We start from the raw sequence: 19,905 nt of genomic DNA on the forward strand, positions 1-19,905 counted from the left end.
AGTTGTTCAGAGATCGTTTGACTGGGAGCCCTGGGTACATGTAGACTAATAATGAAAGATGAATTTGGAAATTTTGTGTACTTTGAATACTAGCCAAAGGAGGATGCCCTTAATGCAAAAATATAAGCACCAAAGAACTGTTGGCACACTTGGGGCAGAGGAATGCATAACAAGACTTGGGCATAAGGATGATTCTTCTGGTAGCTGCTTATAAAAATAAAAGGCCAAAGGCTAGACCTATAATGACTATACAGTAACAAACCAAGAGGCCATTATCCTGGTCCAACTGATAGCCTGTGAGAGTTAACTTAGATGATGACCATGGAATAAAGAAGACACAAAGAATATGGCAGACATAGAAACCTAGAGGGAGTATTAAATCATCTGAAGGTAGGAAACAGGAATTAATTAGGGATAAAATCATGGGGTACTAAAGGATTATTAGAAGGCAAGACCCAATCTGTCTGCCTCCTATCTTGCTCTAGTGCACAAATCAGCATGGTATTGCCACTCTATAGGAATTCTTCTGGCCAGAGATGCTTAAAAGAATTTTTTTTTTTAATTTTATTTTCCCACTGTACAGCAAGGGGGTCAGGTTATCCTTACATGTATACGTTACAATTACAGTTTTTCCCCCACCATTTCTTCTGTTGCAACATGAGTATCTAGACATAGTTCTCAATGCTATTCAGCGGGATCTCCTTGTAAATCTATTCTAGGTTGTGACTGATAAGCCCAAGCTCCCGATCCCTCCCACTCCCTCCCCCTCCCATCAGGCAACCACAAGTCTCTTCTCCAAGTCCATGATTTTCTTTTCTGAGGAGATGTTCATTTGTGCTGGATATTAGATTCCAGTTATAAGTGATATCATATGGTATTTGTCTTTGTCTTTCTGGCTCATTTCACTCAGTATGAGATTCTCGAGTTCCATCCATGTTGCTGCAAATGGCATGATGTCATCCTTTTTTATGGCTGAGTAGTATTCCATCGTGTATATATACCACATCTTCCGAATCCAATCCTCTGTCGATGGACATTTGGATTGTTTCCATGTCCTGGCTATTGTGACCTGCAATGAACATGCGGGTGCATGTGTCTCTTTTAAGTAGAGCTTTGTCTGGATAGATGCCCAAGAGTGGGATTGCAGGGTCATATGGAAGTTCTATGTATAGATTTCCAAGGTATCTCCAAACTGTTCTCCATAGTGGCTGTACCAGTTTACATTCCCACCAACAGTGCAGGAGGGTTCCCTTTTCTCCACAGCCCCTCCAGCACTTGTTATTTGTGGATTTATTAAGGATGGCCATTCTGACTGGTGTGAGGTGGTATCTCATGGTAGTTTTGATTTGCATTTCTCTTATAATCAGCGATGTGGAGCATTTTTTCATGTGTTTGTTGGCCATCTGTATATCTTCTTTGGAGAAATGTCTATTCAGGTCTTTTGCCCATTTTTCCATTGATTGATTGGTTTTTTTGCTGTTGAGTTGTATAAGTTGCTTATATATTCTAGAACACACCCTCACACCATGCACAAAAATAAACTCCAAATGGCTGAAAGACTTAAATATACGACAGGACACCATCAAACTCCTAGAAGAAAACATAGGCAAAACACTCTCTGACATCAACATCATGAATATTTTCTCAGGTCAGTCTCCCAAAGCAATAGAAATTAGAGCAAAAATAAACCCATGGGACCTCATCAAACTGAAAAGCTTTTGCACAGCAAAGGAAACCCAAAAGAAAACAAAAAGACAACTTACAGAATGGGAGAAAATAGTTTCAAATGATGCAACTGACAAGGGCTTAATCTCTAGAATTTTAAAAAATCTACGCTGACTTGCTGTGCATTTGAAACCATAGCTCTATAGTGTATTCTGCCACCACTGATATTTCTACTCTTGAGCTATTATAAAATGTTAGGGGAAAAAGCACAGAAAACAATGAGTTTTGCTGATTTCTATTGATCTTGGAAGGCAGTGGGTTATAAATACAACAAACTGATCTAGGAATGAGGGCTAGGTGTTTTATACCCAGCTTTTCTAGCTGCATACTGGCTGTGAGAATGGAGCAAGTCACTTACATCTCCAAAGTGCAGCCAATCCCAGGCTCAAGAGTATTCTAACATCAGCTGCTGCAAAGAGGAAATTAAAATTGTAGTCCACACCACAATACCAATGTTCCAATTTAAAACTTTGAGACCGAATGATTCTGTTTCCCTCTTTTTGACAATAAATCTGGCCTACGGGTACCATGCTGATTTGTGCACTAGAGCAAGATAGGAGGCAGGCAGATTGGGTCTTGCCTTCTAATAATCCTTTAGTACCCCATGCTTACTAAGATTTAATAAACATGCGCTATTTATAAAAAAAGAATGATGTCAGTTTCTACACCTATGAAATTAAATTGTTGGGCAAGATGGTTTATTAAGTTTTTGATCTCTAACATTTGGTGACTACCCTAACCATCTTTCAACTTCATACCTGTAGTCATGGTTACCATCTGACATGAATGTCTTTATTGGACACTGGCATGAATCACACTGTAATATAATTCTATCACTGTCCAAACCAATCCCTCTACCTCATAAAAGCTAACTATGAACTTCTATTTATGCTTGGAAGGCAAGAATAAACCTACACAAGTAGAAATAATGTTTTCTTTTGGCCACTACTTTTTTCATTTTCTCCCACATAACCCTAAACTTCTACACGAAAATCACCTTCTTTTCTTTAACAACCACCAGGAATTGTTTCAATTTTTATTTTGTTGAAATTTATCTTAATCTCTTTGCACTTACGCTTATTGAATTATATTTGTTCCTCCATTCCCTAACCTACCTATAAGACTATGATTGGAAAAGGTATTTCATAATTCCTACTTTTTCTTTGATTGGTTCCCCTCCATAAATTCAGTTGTCATGATCTTTGGTCTAGTGTCATTCTTTCATAGGAAATAAGTTGTAGTTACATAAAATGACATAAATTGAAAATGAGGAGTTCCCTGGTGGCTTAGCAGTTAAGGACCCAGCATTGTCATTGCTGTGGCTTGGGTTTGATCTTTCGCCTGGGAACTTCCACATGCTTTGGGCGTGACCAAAAAAAAAAAGAAAAAGAAAAAGAATCCCACCTTTAAGAAATAAATGTCCAGATAATTCATACAGCAGTGTCTTTTTATCCTTCATAAGAAATGTCAGTTATACCTAAAATTTCTTATGATTTTCCCCTAATTTCTGGATATGAATTTTAGCTCTTCTTTTAAATTTGTGCTAACAAAATATCCACAGTAAATTGGAATGGAACAGATTTTGTTTCATATACCCTCCTCAGTGATAAATGTTTCTTCATTTATCATGTCTGAATGTGTGAAGTGCAAGAGAGAGCACAGAAATTGGAAAGATCTAATTTCTGGAAAGATCTATGAACTCCTATGAATGCAGAGTTTATCAGAGTTTCTATCTGGCTGATTGTAGAAACTGTAATCTTAACGATCTAAAAAGACGGAGAGATAGGTTTACATGAAGGAAAATTCATGGTTCATAATTTTATCCTGGAGACTAGGAGTTAGTTAGGTGAATATGACCCCTAAGTCACATTGTCTAATGAGTGACAAGCGATGTGATCATAAGCACAAAACAGAGGCTGAGGCTTGAGAAATTACAGCATTGTTTGAAAACAAAACATGACTATTTCCACCAAGGACAAACACATTTGGTGAGTATTAGTTGAGCAATAAGGAAAAACCAATTTGGAAATATATTTAAAATAACACAGTATTTGATCAATCAGAGGGTCCTGGAAAAGCTTGTTTAAAGAGTAAGGAGATAAAAATGCTGTCTGTCACAAACACAGGAACTGGCCAAGGCCTATAAAAGGCCCGAGTGGAACAAGCAGATCTCAATCAGAAACGTCTGCAAGCACCACAACTCTCAGCCCAGCTCCTGACACCATGTGCTGTTCCACGAGCTTCTGTGGATTTCCCATCTGCTCCACCGGTGGGACCTGTGGCTCCAGCTGCTGCCAGCCAAGCTGCTCCCAGACTAGCTGCTGCCCATCAACCTGTAGCCAGACCAGCTGCTGCCAGCCACCCTGCGTCCAGACCAGCTGCTGCCAGCCACCCTGCGTCCAGACCAGCTGCTGCCAGACCAGTGGCTGCGAGATCGGCAGTGGCATTGGCGGTGGCATTGGCTCTGGCCAGGAGGGTAGCAGTGGAGCTCGGAGCTACCGCATCAGGTGGTGCCGCCCTGACTGCCGCGTGGAGGGCACCGTCCTGCCACCTTGCTGCGTGGTGAGCTGCACGCCCCCCACCTGCTGCCAGCTGCACCACGCCCAGGCGTCCTGCTGCCGCCCCTCCTACTGTGGGCAGTCCTGCTGCCTGCCAGCCTGCTGCTGCCAGTGCTCTGAGCCCACCTGCTGTGAGCCCACCTGCTAAAAACCTCTTCTGCCTAGAATCTTAAGCAAATCGGCCCTTCAATATTAGCCAGTGCAGAGACCCAACACACTTCTGAGCTCTAACAGCCATAGCCCAGCCTGCAACCTTGTGTCACATGGCTATGATATTTCCCTAAGATGGATATTGATTTATAAGAGAGGATCAAAAATATTTCATAGACCTGGATATCAATAGAAGCCCTACCATGTGAAAAGAGATGTCTTAATACTTTACTGTAATTATCACCGGGAATATTTCAACAGCTCATTGGTTTTGGATTTAATAAAACTTTTCATTCTTCAGAGATGAAGTCGTTGTTGCAGCTTTCTTTCCTTTGGTATTTTTTACCGATACTGGGGTACTAGGATTTTTTAAAATGCCAATAAATGTGGCACAGCACTATGGTTTTTCTTTACTGTTGGGCTTTAAATAGTGGCCTTTAAAAGGTAGTTTACTTTGTTTTGTCATTAAATAGTCCAATATTCTGCAGCCATATATGTGATGAAAAGAATACATCACTATTTAGAAACTATGTCCCCAAATCCTCACACACGGAAATTGATGGGTCGGGGGTTCCAGAAGACTGGTTACGAAAAGGAATTGTATGTCATTTAGCTTCTTGAGCTGTTGCCAAATCTATTTAGTTCATTCCTACATGACTCTGCAGACAATTCTTTCAGCCATCAAGGGTATAAAAGGGTAATACATAATTGGAAAGACAGTTATTAACATAAGGTGCAGGAGTTCCCATCGTGGCTCAGCAGAAATGAATCTGACTAGTATCCATGAGGACGCAAGTTTGACCCCTTGGCCTTGCTCGGTGGGTCGGGGATCCGGCGTTGCCTGAGCTGTGGTGTAGGTCACAGATGTGGCTTGGATCTGGTGTTGCTGTGGCTCCAGTTGTAGGCTGGCTACAGTCCCGATTCGACCCCTAGCTTGCAAACCTCCATATGCCGTGGGTGTGGCCATAGAAAAAAAAATAAGGTACAAAGGCATCTGAGTTCTGGTCCCCACTTTGTAACCCGAAATCCATGAACTCCTGGGCAAGTCCCTGCCCTGCCTGGACACTCGTTTCTAACCTGGAAAGTGAGAGAGTTGAGTTTTATTACTCGCAGTGTCCTTCCAGGCACAGATCATTTTCTAAAGAGGTGGCGCACCGACAATTAGTCCCTTCAGATGCCCAAAGGGGAGAAAATATTCAATGGTTAAACAATGCTGTATGCACTGTCACCATTTTTTTTTCTTTTTTTGCCTTTTTCCAGGGCCTCACCCTCGGCATATGGAGGTTCCCAGGCTAGGGGTCTAATCGGAGATGTAGCCGCCAGCCTACACCACAGCCACAGCAACTTGGGATCCAAGCTGCGTCTACAACCCACAGCACAGCTCACGGCAACGCCGGATCCTTAACCCACTGATCAAGGCCAGGGATCGAACCCGAAACCTCATGGTTCTAGTCAGATTCGTTAACCCCTGAGCCACGACGGGAACTCTGTCACCATCTTGGAGGTTTATGCAGCACATTGGAATAGAAAGGGGACTGAGACGTCCTGTAATAAAGGAACTTCTATAACCGTCACTCCCCAAACGATTTCACCATGGAATCCTCTCTGCCTTTCTTAGCAACTAACATTAGCATCACCAGCGAATATGCTGTCAGGTTCCACTGGTTATTACCTGCCCACATTTGTTGTTAATGCTAAGGTTGCTCAAAATACACTTTGAAAAATGAGGGAAGCGGGGCCCATTGTGGCTCAGTGGTAACAAGCTCAACTAGTATCCAGGAGGATGCAGGTTTGATCCCTGGCCTCGCTCAGTGGGTTCAGGATCCAGAATTATGGTGAGCTGTGGTATAAGTGGCAGATGTGGCTAGGATCCCGCATTGCTGTGGCTGCGGTGTAGACCGGCAGGTGCGGCTCCGATTCTACCCCTACCCTGGGAACTTCCATACGCCCTGGGTGCGGCCCTAAAAAGCCAAAAGAAAAAGAAAAATCAAGAAGGGGAATTTCTACTACTCTTTTGATGTTTTTATAATACCTGCACAATTCTCTTATGAATTGCAACGTAGAAAATACATGTCCATTACAAGGTTGGGTATGTAAATGGACATGATGTTGGCATCCACTCTCCCCCTTCTTGTTGAATCTCCAGACAGCATTCTAGAAAGAGGCAAGGATGAAATAACAGACACTTAATGGAGCTTCCATTCTAATGGATGAAATCTGTGGTTATAAAATCAAAGTGGTGAATCAATGGCTGGAGGTAGGGAAGAAGAGGAAGGATTCTTAAAAGCTGTTAGATGTTGAGGATTAAATGAGATGACAGGTGAAAGACCCTGTGGTACAGGGTCTTATCGAGCGTTTGCTCAGTAGGTACCACCTGTTTTAACGAACACGAACACAGTACAATGACAGAGACAGGAGGGCCATTACTGGAGCACAGTCTGGGGGCCCCCACCCTGGGTTTCAGAGAGCATTTCTGGAGGAACTGACTCATAGAGAATGGCTTTAATAAATGGCTTGTTCATAAAAAAATTTTTAAAAATTGTTAGATGTTCTTCTGGGGCGATGAAAAAGTTTGGCAGCCGGAGAGAGATGTGATAGTTGCACGACACTGTGAATGCCCTAAATGCCACTCAGTTGTACACTTTATCTTTTAATTTTATTGGAAAGGAAAGGAAAGAAGGAAGATAATAGCTAGGAAGATAAATAGATAGATCCCAGCACTTAGGCTTCTCTGGAAAACCCAAATATACCTTACTCTTGGGTTTTGTTTTGTCGCTCTTTAGGGCCACACCTGCAGCCTGTGGAAGTTCCCAGGCTAGGGGTCTAATGGGAGCCACATCTGCTGCCTACACCACAGCCACAGCAATGCCGGATCCTTAATACACTGAGCGAGACCAGGGATCGAACCGGCCTCCTCATGGATACTGGTGGGGTCCGTAGCCTGCTGAGCCACGGTGGGTTATACCTTACTCTTCACAATTCTCTAAGGGCAACCAAAGACCAGAAACATGAAAATTGAGGTAATTTTTCCCTGAGGGAGATGTCACACACAGTGCCACAGTGGAAAAGCAAACTAAAAAATGGAAATATGACAGACAAGACTATTATCTCCAGTGCCCTAATCAATATGCATTTCAACTCCTCAAACATTTGAACTTTTTATGGGGAGAAAAATCCGTTTAGCATAAAACTTCTGCTGAATTTTGCTCTGAATTAAATCGCTGCAGAGATCATAATAATGACAGATCCACATATTTCAAACTTCCAAGGTGGGAAAAGTAGCTAATCAAAGCATCTGTGTTACAGATTTGTTTAAGGAGAAGCAGCAATACATTCACAAAGAAACGTACCAAATCGGATGTGGGATTCAAAAAGGCTTAATTCAGACTTAGAGTTATGATCTCAGCTCAAAGCTGGTCGTTCCTGGAAAGGCGCAATGAACACTTGGGGTTCTGGTTTAAACCCCACAAGTGGCATTTTGACTTCTGTTCCCTGCAAGAATCCATACTCCATGGAGACCGGGTCACCTTTCATTGTACCTAAATCAAACCTGCATCTTCACCTTCATCGGCTGCCTCACTGAAATTATGTAAATTCTCCAGCTAATTGGACTGCTTTCTAACCTCTGCAAGAAACTACTCACTGAAGCTCTAATGTCCTATAGTATGCCACCTACTCTGGTACGAATACACTAAGAGTGTGATTTTTCTGCAGTTAAGAATATTTAAATCTGGAGTTCCCATCACGGCTCAGTGGTTAACAAATCCGACTAGGAACCATGAGGTTGCGGGTTCGATCCCTGGCCTCCCTCAGTGGATTAAGGATCCAGCGTTGCCGTGAGCTGTGGTGTAGGTTGCAGATGCGACTTGGGTCTGGCGTTGCTGTGGCTGTGCTGGAGGGTGGCAGCTGTAGCTCTGATTCGACCCTTAGCCTGAGAACCTCCATATGCTGCAGGTATGGCCCTAAAAAGACAAAAGCCACCCCCCCAAAAAAAAAGAATATTTAAATTTAAATCTATAGAAGAGCCTAAGATCAAAGCATAGATGAAGTCATACGTCGAGGAGGGTAACTATTTTTAGGACTTGAGATGTCTTTGAAGTGCGCTTGTATGCAGTTAAAAAAAAATCGCTACCCAACAGTGTTATTACTCACCCTAAGTTCTGCCTGTCTTCCCTTCACTCTAAAAAAAAGTCTAAAAAAGTGGGCAAAGTGGGCACCGCTTTCTTTCACCTGTTGATTTTCCTTCCAACAATTGCTTACCTGGAAAAGAGGGAAGGGACTAGAGTGGATAAAAGGGTTTAGTCTGCAGTCCGATGGTGTGGGTTCCAGAAGCAGGTTCAGACTTGTGGGTGTGACTTTGGACACCCTGTTTGTGTCTGTTTGTGGCTCGGTTTTCTCACATGGATCTTGGGAATGGCAATGACACCTCTCCTATAGAACTGCTGTGATAGTGAAGTGAATTGATAAGTGAAAAATCTCAGAACCTTTGGGGTGCATAAGAAGTGCTCCCAAAAGATTATCAGGAGCAAGTCATTCACCTGTGTCTGAGCCCTCAAGAGAGGACCCCTGCCTGACCAGCCTCACAGTCAAGGCCAAGAGGAGAAAAGCAGAGAATGGACAGCATTTAACACGAGAGGCCGCCTAGCTAGGAAGCAAACCGTCCCGTGAGACCCAAGCGCTCAATTATAAGGGTCAACATTGAGTAATGCTGACACTCAAAGGTGAAGCAATCATCAATTCTTCTTTGGGCAATGAGAAAATTTTAACAAACATATAGAATTAGGGGTTGTGTACCCAATGAATGCGGATGACTATTTGACTATGGTGAAGAATCCTACCCAAAGACCAAATAAAATTAAATTTTAAAAGCTTTTGGAGGTTGAACAAACAACACAGGGACAGGCCAATTACCATTCAGAGACAAGTCCTTTTAAAACAAACAAGGAAAGGATGCTAAGCATTATGTAAACAGCAGGAGGGTCAAGACTTATAAAAGGCCCAACGTGGAAGTCACCGTCAAAACCCAAAAATTCCTCCAAGCAACTCAACTCTCAGCCCAGCTCCTGACACCATGTGCTGTTCCACGAGCTTCTGTGGATTTCCCATCTGCTCCACCGGTGGGACCTGTGGCTCCAGCTGCTGCCAGCCAAGCTGCTCCCAGACTAGCTGCTGCCCATCAACCTGTAGCCAGACCAGCTGCTGCCAGCCACCCTGCGTCCAGACCAGCTGCTGCCAGCCACCCTGCGTCCAGACCAGCTGCTGCCAGCCAACCTGTGTCCAGACCAGCTGCTGCCAGACCAGTGGCTGTGAGATCGGCAGTGGCATTGGTGGTGGCATTGGCGGTGGCATTGGCGGTGGCCAGGAGGGTAGCAGTGGAGCTCGGAGCTACCGCACCAGGTGGTGCCGCCCTGACTGCCGCGTGGAGGGCACCGTCCTGCCACCTTGCTGTGTGGTGAGCTGCACGCCCCCCACCTGCTGCCAGCTGCACCACGCCCAGGCGTCCTGCTGCCGCCCCTCCTACTGTGGGCAGTCCTGCTGCCTGCCAGCCTGCTGCTGCCAGTGCTCTGAGCCCACCTGCTGTGAGCCCACCTGCTCTGAGCCCACCTGCTAAAAACCAGGTGGCAGATTTTCAACTTGAAATTTCAACTTCCAACTCAATCCACGAAGAAATTATCTCCTCAACCACCCCCGAACCACCACCACGTTCTTAAACTTTTATTCAACTTCTTTTGAAGGGTTACCAAATATTTGGACCTCACAGACCTATCTGAGTCCATTCGACACTAGAAAGATCTTGATCTCTATGCTGAGGCTGCTGAAATATCAATTTGACCCCAGAAATGGGAAGACCAGTTGGCCCTGGGTTTGGCCTTCAGCAAGCCTCTTATCTCCATCTCAGTGCTGCCAAGACTGATGAAGAACCATCTGCCCTTCTCAGATGATTTCACCTCCTAAACTCTACAGTCCTGCAACTTGCACTTTCTGTGAAAGGGGACTAGTATACCAAGGTCTAATAAATTATATATCTGGTACAGCAAATATATCTCTTTTTCTTCACTGAGTGTGTTCATGATGTATATATTTCAGAGAAAGTCACACAAAAGATTCTAATTCGGCTTTGATATCCCACTTGGCTCTGCTTATACCATGTTAGCAAATATTAAATCCAGGGTCAATTGATCCCATAAAAATGTACAGCAAAGGTGGTTTACAAAGGCCTTAAAAAATGGTACAGGCTCGGAGTTCCCACTGCAGCTCAACAAGTTAAGAACCTGACATAGTGTCCATGAAGATGCAGGTTGGATCCCTGGCCTTGCTCAGTGGTTTGAGAATCCAGCATTGCCGCAGGCTGCCGGGGTAGGTCACAGATGTGGCTCAGATCCGGTGTTGCTGTGGCTGTGCATAGGCCTGCAGCTGCAGCTCTGATTCGACCCCTGCCCCAGGGTACTTCCATATGCCACAGGTGAGGCCCTAAAAAGAAGGAAAAAAATGGTACAGGCTTTATTATCATATCCTGACCTCACACGATGTTTTCACATCCAGAAACTCAGGAAGGTCAGGACCTTCTGAATCTAGAGCAGAATGTGATTTATCTCTTCAAGTCTGTAAGTGAAATACACTCTTTCACACAATCTTCAGAGATTATTATTCGTGTGTGTGTATTTGTTTCTGTCTTTTTTTTTTTATGGCCACACCCACAGCATATGGAGGTTGCCAGGCTAGGGGTCGAATCTGCCAGCCCACACCACAGCCACAGCAATGCAGGATCCAAGCTGAGTCTGCGACCTACACCAGAGCTCACAGCAACGCCAGATCCTTAACCCACTGAGCAAGGCCAGGGATCGAACTTGCAACCTCATGGTTACCAGTCGGATTCATTTCAGCTGCGCCACAAGGAGAACTCCGTAACGGCGATTAATTATACTAATAAATCACACTCCTTTACATGTCATCTCACGGAGTAAAGTAAGTAAACTCTAGGTTGGGGAAACCTCTAGGAGGAGGTTTTTATACCCCACCCAAAAAATGTTTCCCTAGTTTCTAAACGGGAAGTGAGAATAATAAATATTTTGTTCTGGGAGTTCCCTAGCGGTCCAGTGCTTAGGGCTTAGAGCTCTCGTCGTTGCAGCTCAGGTTCCCAGATCCCTGGTCTGGGAACTGCTGCACTTCGCAGCAAAAATAAATAAATAAGTATTTTGTTCTATTTTTAGAATAAACTTAAATACTTTGTCATAAAAATGTTCACTTAACAGAAATACACATATATTTATTATACCTATACATGCATTTGTATATAATGCACATATGTAATACATTCATATACACTTAAACACAACTATCAGGGAATGCTTCATAAATGTGGTGATTTTGGGGGAACAGAATCAAAATCAACGCCTAGTTCCTTGGACTTTGAGCTGAAGAAGACGGCAAAGTATTCTTTTTTTATTAATAATATACATGGTTACCATTATAATGCTTTATTCATTCAAGCGTTCATGAAAATCAAGACATTAGCCTCGCTCAGTGTGTTAAGGATCCTGCGTTGCGATGAGCTGTGGTGTGGGTCACAGACACGGCTCGGCGTCGATGTAGCTGTGGTGTAGGCCGACAGAGCTGATTCGACCCCTCGTCACGGGTGCAGCCCTAAAAAATGACAAAAGCCAAAAAAAAAAAAAAAAAGAATAGAAACACGAACTAGCCTCTTGCTCCTTTGATTTTAACTACTGACGCTTTTAGGTATCCCTACCTAAGAGCTCTTGTTGAGGAGAAAAAAAAAAAAAAAACATAAAATAAAATGACAAGTGGAACCCTCTTACACTGTTGGTGAGAATGTAAATTGGTACAATAATTATGGAAAACAGTATGGAGGGCCCTCAAAAAACTAAAAATAGAACTATCATATGATCCAGCCATCCCCCTCCTGAGCAGCTCTCCAGAGAAAACTGTAATTTGAAAAGATACATGCACCCCAATGTTCATTGCAGCATTATTTAAAATAGCCAAGACATGGAAGCCCATCTACAGAGGAAGGGCTAAAGGAGATGTGGTACATGTACACAATGGAATATTACTCAGCCATGGAGAAGAATGAAATAAAGCCATTTCCAGCAACATGGTGGACTTAGAGATTATTAGACTAGGTGAAGTTAGACAGTGAAAGACATATCACTTATATGTGGACTCTTTAAAAAAGGATACAAATGAACTTATTTGCAGAACAGAAACAGACTCACGGACTTTTTGAAAAACGTAGGGTTACCAAAGGGAACAGGTTGAGGGGGAGGGGATGGACCGGGGGTTTGAGATTGGCTTGTGCACACTGAGGTATACGGAAGGATTAGCCAACAGGGACACGCTGTATATACAGCACAGAGAACTCTACCCAATATTCTACGATAATCTATGTGGGAAAAGAATCTGAAAGAAAGTGGATGTGTGTACATGTATAACTGAATCATTTTGTGGCACAGCAGAAATTATCACAACTAGGCTTCAATATAACTTTTAAAAATGAAAAAAGAATAAAATTACAAGTGACTTTGGTAAAATGCACATTTGGCTGTCCATTGTTACCATACACAGCTAATCATTCATTCCCTCTTTCATTTACCAAGCATTTACCGAGCACCTATCTACATGCCAGATGGCCCGGAAAGCACTATGTAGGCTATCAAGGTGAAACCAGACATAAGTAGATCCCACCCTTAAGGAATGAATGATCTGGCGGGACAGCTACAGAATTTTAGCCCTACAGGTGCCTGAGATGTCATCTCATTTTACAGATGAATAAACACATGCTCAGAAGGGATTAAGTGGCTTTTCTGAGATCATATAGTCACTTCATAGTAAGAACCAGTTTGAGAAGCCCATTTAATTTAATTAACCCCATTAGCTCTCAGTTAAGAGCTCAGTCCCCTATATCATATGACTATTCACAATCTCCTAAAGCTGGACCCATTTAAAGTCCCTTTCAGCTTAAAATTCTATGATTTTCTTTTTTTGTTTGTTTGTGGGGTTTTTTAAGGGCTGCACCCACAGCATATGGAGGTTCCCAGACTAGGGGTCAAATCAGAGCCATAGCCGTTGTCTCATGCCACAGCCACCGCAACAACAGATCCAAGCCTTGTCCATAGTCTATGCCACAGCTTACACAACATCAGACCCTTTAACCCACTGAGCAAGTCCAGGAATCGAACCCGCCTCCTCATGGATACTAGTTGGGTTCTTGACCCACTGAGCCACAACAGGAACGCTCCATGATCTTCTTAAATCCAAAGGTACAACAAACTAAAAATAGTTGAGGGTTTATCAATGGGGGATGATTGAAAAAAGTGTGGTATGATCATACTCTGGAATATTACATAGCTATTTAAAAGAATGAGTAATTATGCATAGGATAGACTGACAAATTGAATAGCCTAGATGACACAGATCAATTCCTAGAAACACACAACCTATTGAAACTGAGTCATGAAGAAAGAGAAAATCTGAACATATCTCTAGCTAACAAGGAGATGGAATCAGTAGTAAAACTTTTTGACAAAAGAATCCTGGTCCCAGAAGGCTTCACTGGTGACTCCTAGCAAACATTTAAAAAAAAAAAAATTAAGCATCAATCCTCCTTTGCCAAAACATCGAAGATGAAAGCCATCTTTCAAACTCATTCTACAAAGCCAGATTTACTCTAATATCAAAGCCAGATAAAGATCTGACAATAAAGCAAAATTACAGAGCAATATCCCTGATGACTACGAAAATTCTCAATGAAATACTGTCAAACAGAATTCAATAGCAAGTTGAAAAGGATTATACACCATGACCAAGTGGGATTTTATCCTAGAATGCAAGAATGGTGTAACCCACAAAAACCAATCAATGTAATACATCATATAACACAAGAAGGCAGGAGGGGACACTTGGTTATCTCAACAGATGCAGAAAAAGCATTTGCCAGAATTCAACACTCTTTCATGATTAAAAAAAAAAAAAAAACAACAACAACTCAACAAACTAGGACTAGAAGGAAACGACTTCAGCATAATAAAAGCTATATATGAAAAGCCCACACGAATGTTAACTCAGCAGTGAAAGACTGAAACTTTTCCTCTCGATCAGGAACAAGGGAAGGACACCCACTTTCACCTGTTCTATTTATCACAGCACTGGAAGTCCTAGCCAGAGCAACTAGACCATAAAAAGAAATAAAAGACACTCAAATAAGAAAGATGTAAAATGGTCTCTATTTGCAAATGACATGATAGTATATTTAGAAAGCCCTAGACTCCACCAAAAAAAAAAAGATACAACTAACCAACAAATTTAGTATAGTTACAGAATATAAAATCAATATATAAAATTAGCTGCATTTTTATACACTAACAACAATCTCTCAGGAGAGAAATTAAAGAAACAATCCCATTTACAGTAGCATCAAAAAAGAATGAAATACTCATAAATAAAGTTAACCAAGGAAGTGAAAGATCTGTACACTGAAAACAGTAGGGCATTGATGAAAGAAAACGAAGACACAAATAAAAGGCAGGTATTTCATGCTCATGGTTGGAAGAATTACTATTGTTAAAAATGTCCATAGTAGTCCATACTTTCCAAAGCAATATACAGATTCAATGCAATCCTCTTAAATTTTTAATGGCATTTTTCACAGAGATAGAACAAACAATCCTAAAATTTGTATGGAACCACAAAACACCCTGAATATGCAAAGCAATCTTGAGAAAGAAGAACAAAGCTGGAGGTATCACACTTCCTGGTTTCAAACTATACTACAAAATTATAGTAATTAAAACTGAAATAAAGGCAGATATATAGACAAATGGAATAGAATAGAGAGCATAGAAATAACCCTTACATATATATGGTCAAGAGATTTTCAACAAAGGTGCCAAGACCATTCTACATGAGAAGACACTTTTTTCAACAAATAGGTATTGGGAAGACTGGATACCCACATGCGAAAGAATGAATTTGGACTCATCTTAAAATGTCTACAAAAATTAACTCAGAATAGGTCAAAGACTTAAATATAAAACCTAGAACTATAAAGCCCTTAAAAGAAAACATAGAGAAAAAGCTTTATAATATTGGATTTAGTAATGACTTCTTGGATATGAGAAAACGAACAGGCAACAAAAGTTTAAATTAACAGATAAATGAATTATATCAAAATTTAAAACTTTTATGCATCAAAAGACACAATTAACAAAATGAAAGGTAATCTCATATATCTGATAAGGGATTCATATTACAGAATATATAAAGAATTCTTGCAACTCAATAAGCACAACAACAAAACAATTAAAAATTGGGCAAAGGATATGAATGGACATATCTTCAAAGAAGATATACATAGGCCAAAAAACATGAAAAGATGCTCAGTATCACTGGTCATTAGGAAAATACAAACCCAAATCACACTAACCTTCCACCTCATATACACTTGAATGGCAACTCTCAAAAAACCCAAAAAGTGTTTGGAACCCTTGACATTGCTGGTGGGGTATAAAATAATATACTCATTATGGGAAACAATATGGCAGTTACTCAAAAAAATCAAAAACATACCATACTTCTATTCTACTTCTAGACATAGACCCCAAAGAATTGAGAGCATGGTTTGAAGAGATGTTTGCACACCCATGTTCCTGGCATCATTGATTACAATAGCTAAAATGTGGAGTTTCTGATGTGGCTCAGGAGGTTAGTAATCTGACTAGTATCCAGGAAGTTGTGGTTTGATCCCTGGTCTCAGTCAGTGAGTTAAGGATCTAGCGTTGCCACAAGTTGTGGTGTAAGTCACAAACTGTGTCATAGGTCACAGATGACACTCAGATAAGGTATTGCTATGGTTGTGGCATAGACCTGCAGCTGCAGCTCCGACTTGACCCCTGGCCTGGGAACTTCCATATGCTGCCGATGCGGCCCTAAAAAGAAAAAGAAAAGTAGCTAAAAGGTGGAAGCAACCCAAGTGTCATTGATGGATGAATGGATAAACAAATTGTGGAATATACATACAATGGAATATTATTTAGCCCTAAAAAAGGAAGGAAACGCTGTCATATTCTATGATATGGATCTATCTTGAGGGTATTAAGCTAAGTGAAATAAGCCAGTCACAAAATGATAAATACCATACGATTGGACTTATATGAGGTACTTAGACCGGTCAAATTCATCAAGACAAAAAATAGAAGGATGATTGCCAAGAGCTTGGGGAGGGGAGAATGGGAAAGTTGCATAATGGATGTAGAATAATAGTTTTGAGAGGAAAAAACTCTGAAGACTGCACATCAATGTGAATATGCTTAACACTAGTGAATTGTACACTTAAAATGGTTAAGATGGTAAATTACATTAAGGGTATTTTATTACAATTAACGGTTTAAAAAAAAAAACAAATAGGTAGAGGAGACCCCAACTTGACTAAGCTAGATCATATACGTATACATGCACTGGTTTATGTTTGCAATGGCAGGGAGAACTATTCAAAGAAGGGACACCCAAACTGTTCCTATTGATTATCCCTAAAGTACTAGTTTTGGAAGGAATGTGTATGTTTTGGAAAAGGGAGGAAGAACATTAGCTTTTCTTTGTATGCCTATTAACTGTTTGACTTATTAAAATACATATTTTAATGTTAAAGAAGTTAAATTTAACTTATTTAAATGTGTTATTAAAATGTGCATCATTACTAACATATTTTTAATTTAATAGGATCAGAAAACAATCTACAAGCAAAAGTCATTAAGGGTTTCATTGGGAATATGGACATTGATGACTGAGGGCAAAAATACTCAGTGCTCTGAGGAATCTGTAAATTGCACAGACAACACAGAAAGGCATATTTCTTTTGACGATCAATCAGGTGCTAGCTCATGCTTTAATGACACGAATGGTAGTCATACCAAGTCTGGACAAATTGTTTATGAAACCATGGAGTGACCACTAGGAAGAGAATGCTCAGTTTAGGTAAACTCTGCCTAAAGGTTATAGAAGGGCATTCATGACGAAGCAAGTAAGGGCAATGGTTGGCCCAAGTCTAGCCTGTCATGTGACCTGCATAAAAAGTGCGGCTGTGGTTGGCTTCCATAATGAACCTTCGCTTGATCCAAAGGGCAAAGAAGAAACAAAAGGAGAGTTAATTGAACAATGACCAAAGCAGGCTATTATGAATGCTATTTATAACTTTCTAAACAACTCAGGGATTAGCCAATGGGAGACTGACTTTGCAATGGTATCCAGGAAAAAATGCTCACTGTTGGGGAAATACACAGTTCTCCAGAATATATAAAAGGCCAGATGTAGAAGCTACAGTGGAAACTCAGAAACTTCTCCTAAAAACTCAACTCTCAGCCCAACTCCTGATACCATGGCCTGCTGTTCAACCAGCTTCTGTGGATTTCCCATCTGCTCCACCGGTGGGACCTGTGGCTCCAGCTGCTGCCAGCCAAGCTGTGTCCAGACCAGCTGCTGCCAGCCAACCTGCGTCCAGACCAGCTGCTGCCAGCCAAGCTGTGTCCAGACCAGCTGCTGCCAGCCACCCTGCGTCCAGACCAGCTGCTGCCAGACCAGTGGCTGTGAGATCGGCAGTGGCATTGGCGGTGGCATTGGTGGTGGCATTGGCTCTGGCCAGGAGGGTAGCAGTGGAGCTCGGAGCTACCGCATCAGGTGGTGCCGCCCTGACTGCCGCGTGGAGGGCACCGTCCTGCCACCTTGCTGCGTGGTGAGCTGCACGCCCCCCACCTGCTGCCAGCTGCACCACGCCCAGGCGTCCTGCTGCCGCCCCTCCTACTGTGGGCAGTCCTGCTGCCTGCCAGCCTGCTGCTGCCAGTGCTCTGAGCCCACCTGTTAAAAGCCAGATGGCTGATTACTTAAGAAGGAAAGGGGAAGCAGAGCAGAACTGTGTTGATCTCGGAAGAAATGCTCCGTTTTATTTGGATGCTAAGTGTCATGATGTTTCTAAGGTACACAGAAATGAAGTCTTAGGACCCTCTTGGAGGTTCTGAATTAGCACACTGAAAATATGCATCATGGTGTCTGGATATCCTGCCTTGCTGGAGCAAGGTACCAGGGTGGAGTAGTTCACTTCAGTGGCATCTCTGGTTCCCCCTTCCCTCCAACTCTTGATCCCCACATATTTTCAGACCTGCTTTCACCTCGAATAGCCTTTGTTAATTTCAAATAAAATACTTAAATATGCAAAGCAAACAGCGTTATTTTCTTCTTTCTACCTTCAAGCTTGTCCACCTTTAGCTGGACTTCAGGAAGAGTGAATTTGCATTATGATAATAATACGAAGGCGTAAACATGAAGTTTAAACCAGAAAGATGAAATACAAATTACACGCTTGAGTCCATCAGTTAATAAAATGTTCCACGTATTAAATCAACTTTATAGTTATTCAAATACCAACCTGACCTCATCTATTATGCTCATGGCTAAATCAATAAAGCCGCTTCTGGAGTTCTCCTTGTAGGACCTCGGAAACAAATCCGACTAGTAACCATGAGGTGGTGGATTCAACCCCTGGCCCCAGTGGGTTAAAGATCTGGCATGGTCGTGAGCTGTGATGTAGGTTGCAGACATGGCTTGGATCTGGCGTTGTGGCGTAGGCTGGCAGCTGTAGCTCCAATTCGACCCCTAGCCTGGGACCCTCCTCATGCCGTGGGTGTGGCCTTAAAAAAGGCAAAAAAATGAATGAATGAATAAATAAATAAATACAGCCACTTCTACCTAAAATGTTCAGGTTGATCAAAGCTATGGGATTTCCACCTAGATAGACTTCCACAATTTTTAATCTCCTTCCACTTAACATAACAGATGTTCTCCTTCACCCACACCCCATATCTACAAAAATTGTAATATCTACTAACTAGATTTTAAAATATTTACCAGATGCTAGCTATTGGATACTACCTATTTTCCAAGAGCATTTAGGTTTCATTCCTATACTCTCGCCGATTATTTTCTCCCCACTGATGCCCAGATTGCTGGCTAAGCTTCAACTCCTAACATGTATCGGTATTTAGAAAGTGTACCTATGGTCTAAATGAGAGTAGGACAAATAGCTGTGACGATACCCAGTGAATTCCACCATCGCCGTTCGTCAGACATGTGCCTTAGAAATCTGAAACAGCTATGTAATTTACAACCCACTTTGAAAAATGTTCTCTTAATAAGTTAACGCAGATCTAGACCACAAAATACAGTTTACCATTGAATGTTTCAAATTCTTCATTAAGTATTTGAGAACAATATACACAATACAATAGGGTAAAACCTAGGACACCTTCAGAAAAATGTTTTCTGAGATATTTACAAGCACCCAGCCCTTACCCCTCTCATTCAGTCTGTAGCAAGGATAGATCACACATTTCTTCTCTGTGCATTTCAGAGAAGAATAAAGCAGATGGCACTGCATTCTTCTAACTGCCATAGCTTGTAGATTTGTTTT

The 19,905-nt window shown here is 41.9% G+C and overlaps 2 protein-coding genes across 2 annotated transcripts; both read left to right on the forward strand.

The window, feature by feature from the left end:
- Positions 3,878-18,659, forward strand: LOC100523088 (keratin, high-sulfur matrix protein, B2A). The gene is made up of 2 exons (XM_005668845.3): positions 3,878-4,425; positions 18,283-18,659. Exons 1-2 carry the CDS (start codon positions 3,949-3,951, stop codon positions 18,301-18,303), a joined length of 498 nt encoding a protein of 165 aa, XP_005668902.2. The 5' UTR covers positions 3,878-3,948; the 3' UTR covers positions 18,304-18,659.
- Positions 9,434-10,490, forward strand: LOC100523275 (keratin, high-sulfur matrix protein, B2A). The gene has a single exon (XM_003131478.5). It carries the CDS (start codon positions 9,505-9,507, stop codon positions 10,042-10,044), a length of 540 nt encoding a protein of 179 aa, XP_003131526.4. The 5' UTR covers positions 9,434-9,504; the 3' UTR covers positions 10,045-10,490.

Source organism: Sus scrofa, chromosome 12, assembly GCF_000003025.6.
Source record: "Sus scrofa isolate TJ Tabasco breed Duroc chromosome 12, Sscrofa11.1, whole genome shotgun sequence".
Lineage (NCBI taxonomy): Eukaryota > Metazoa > Chordata > Mammalia > Artiodactyla > Suidae > Sus > Sus scrofa.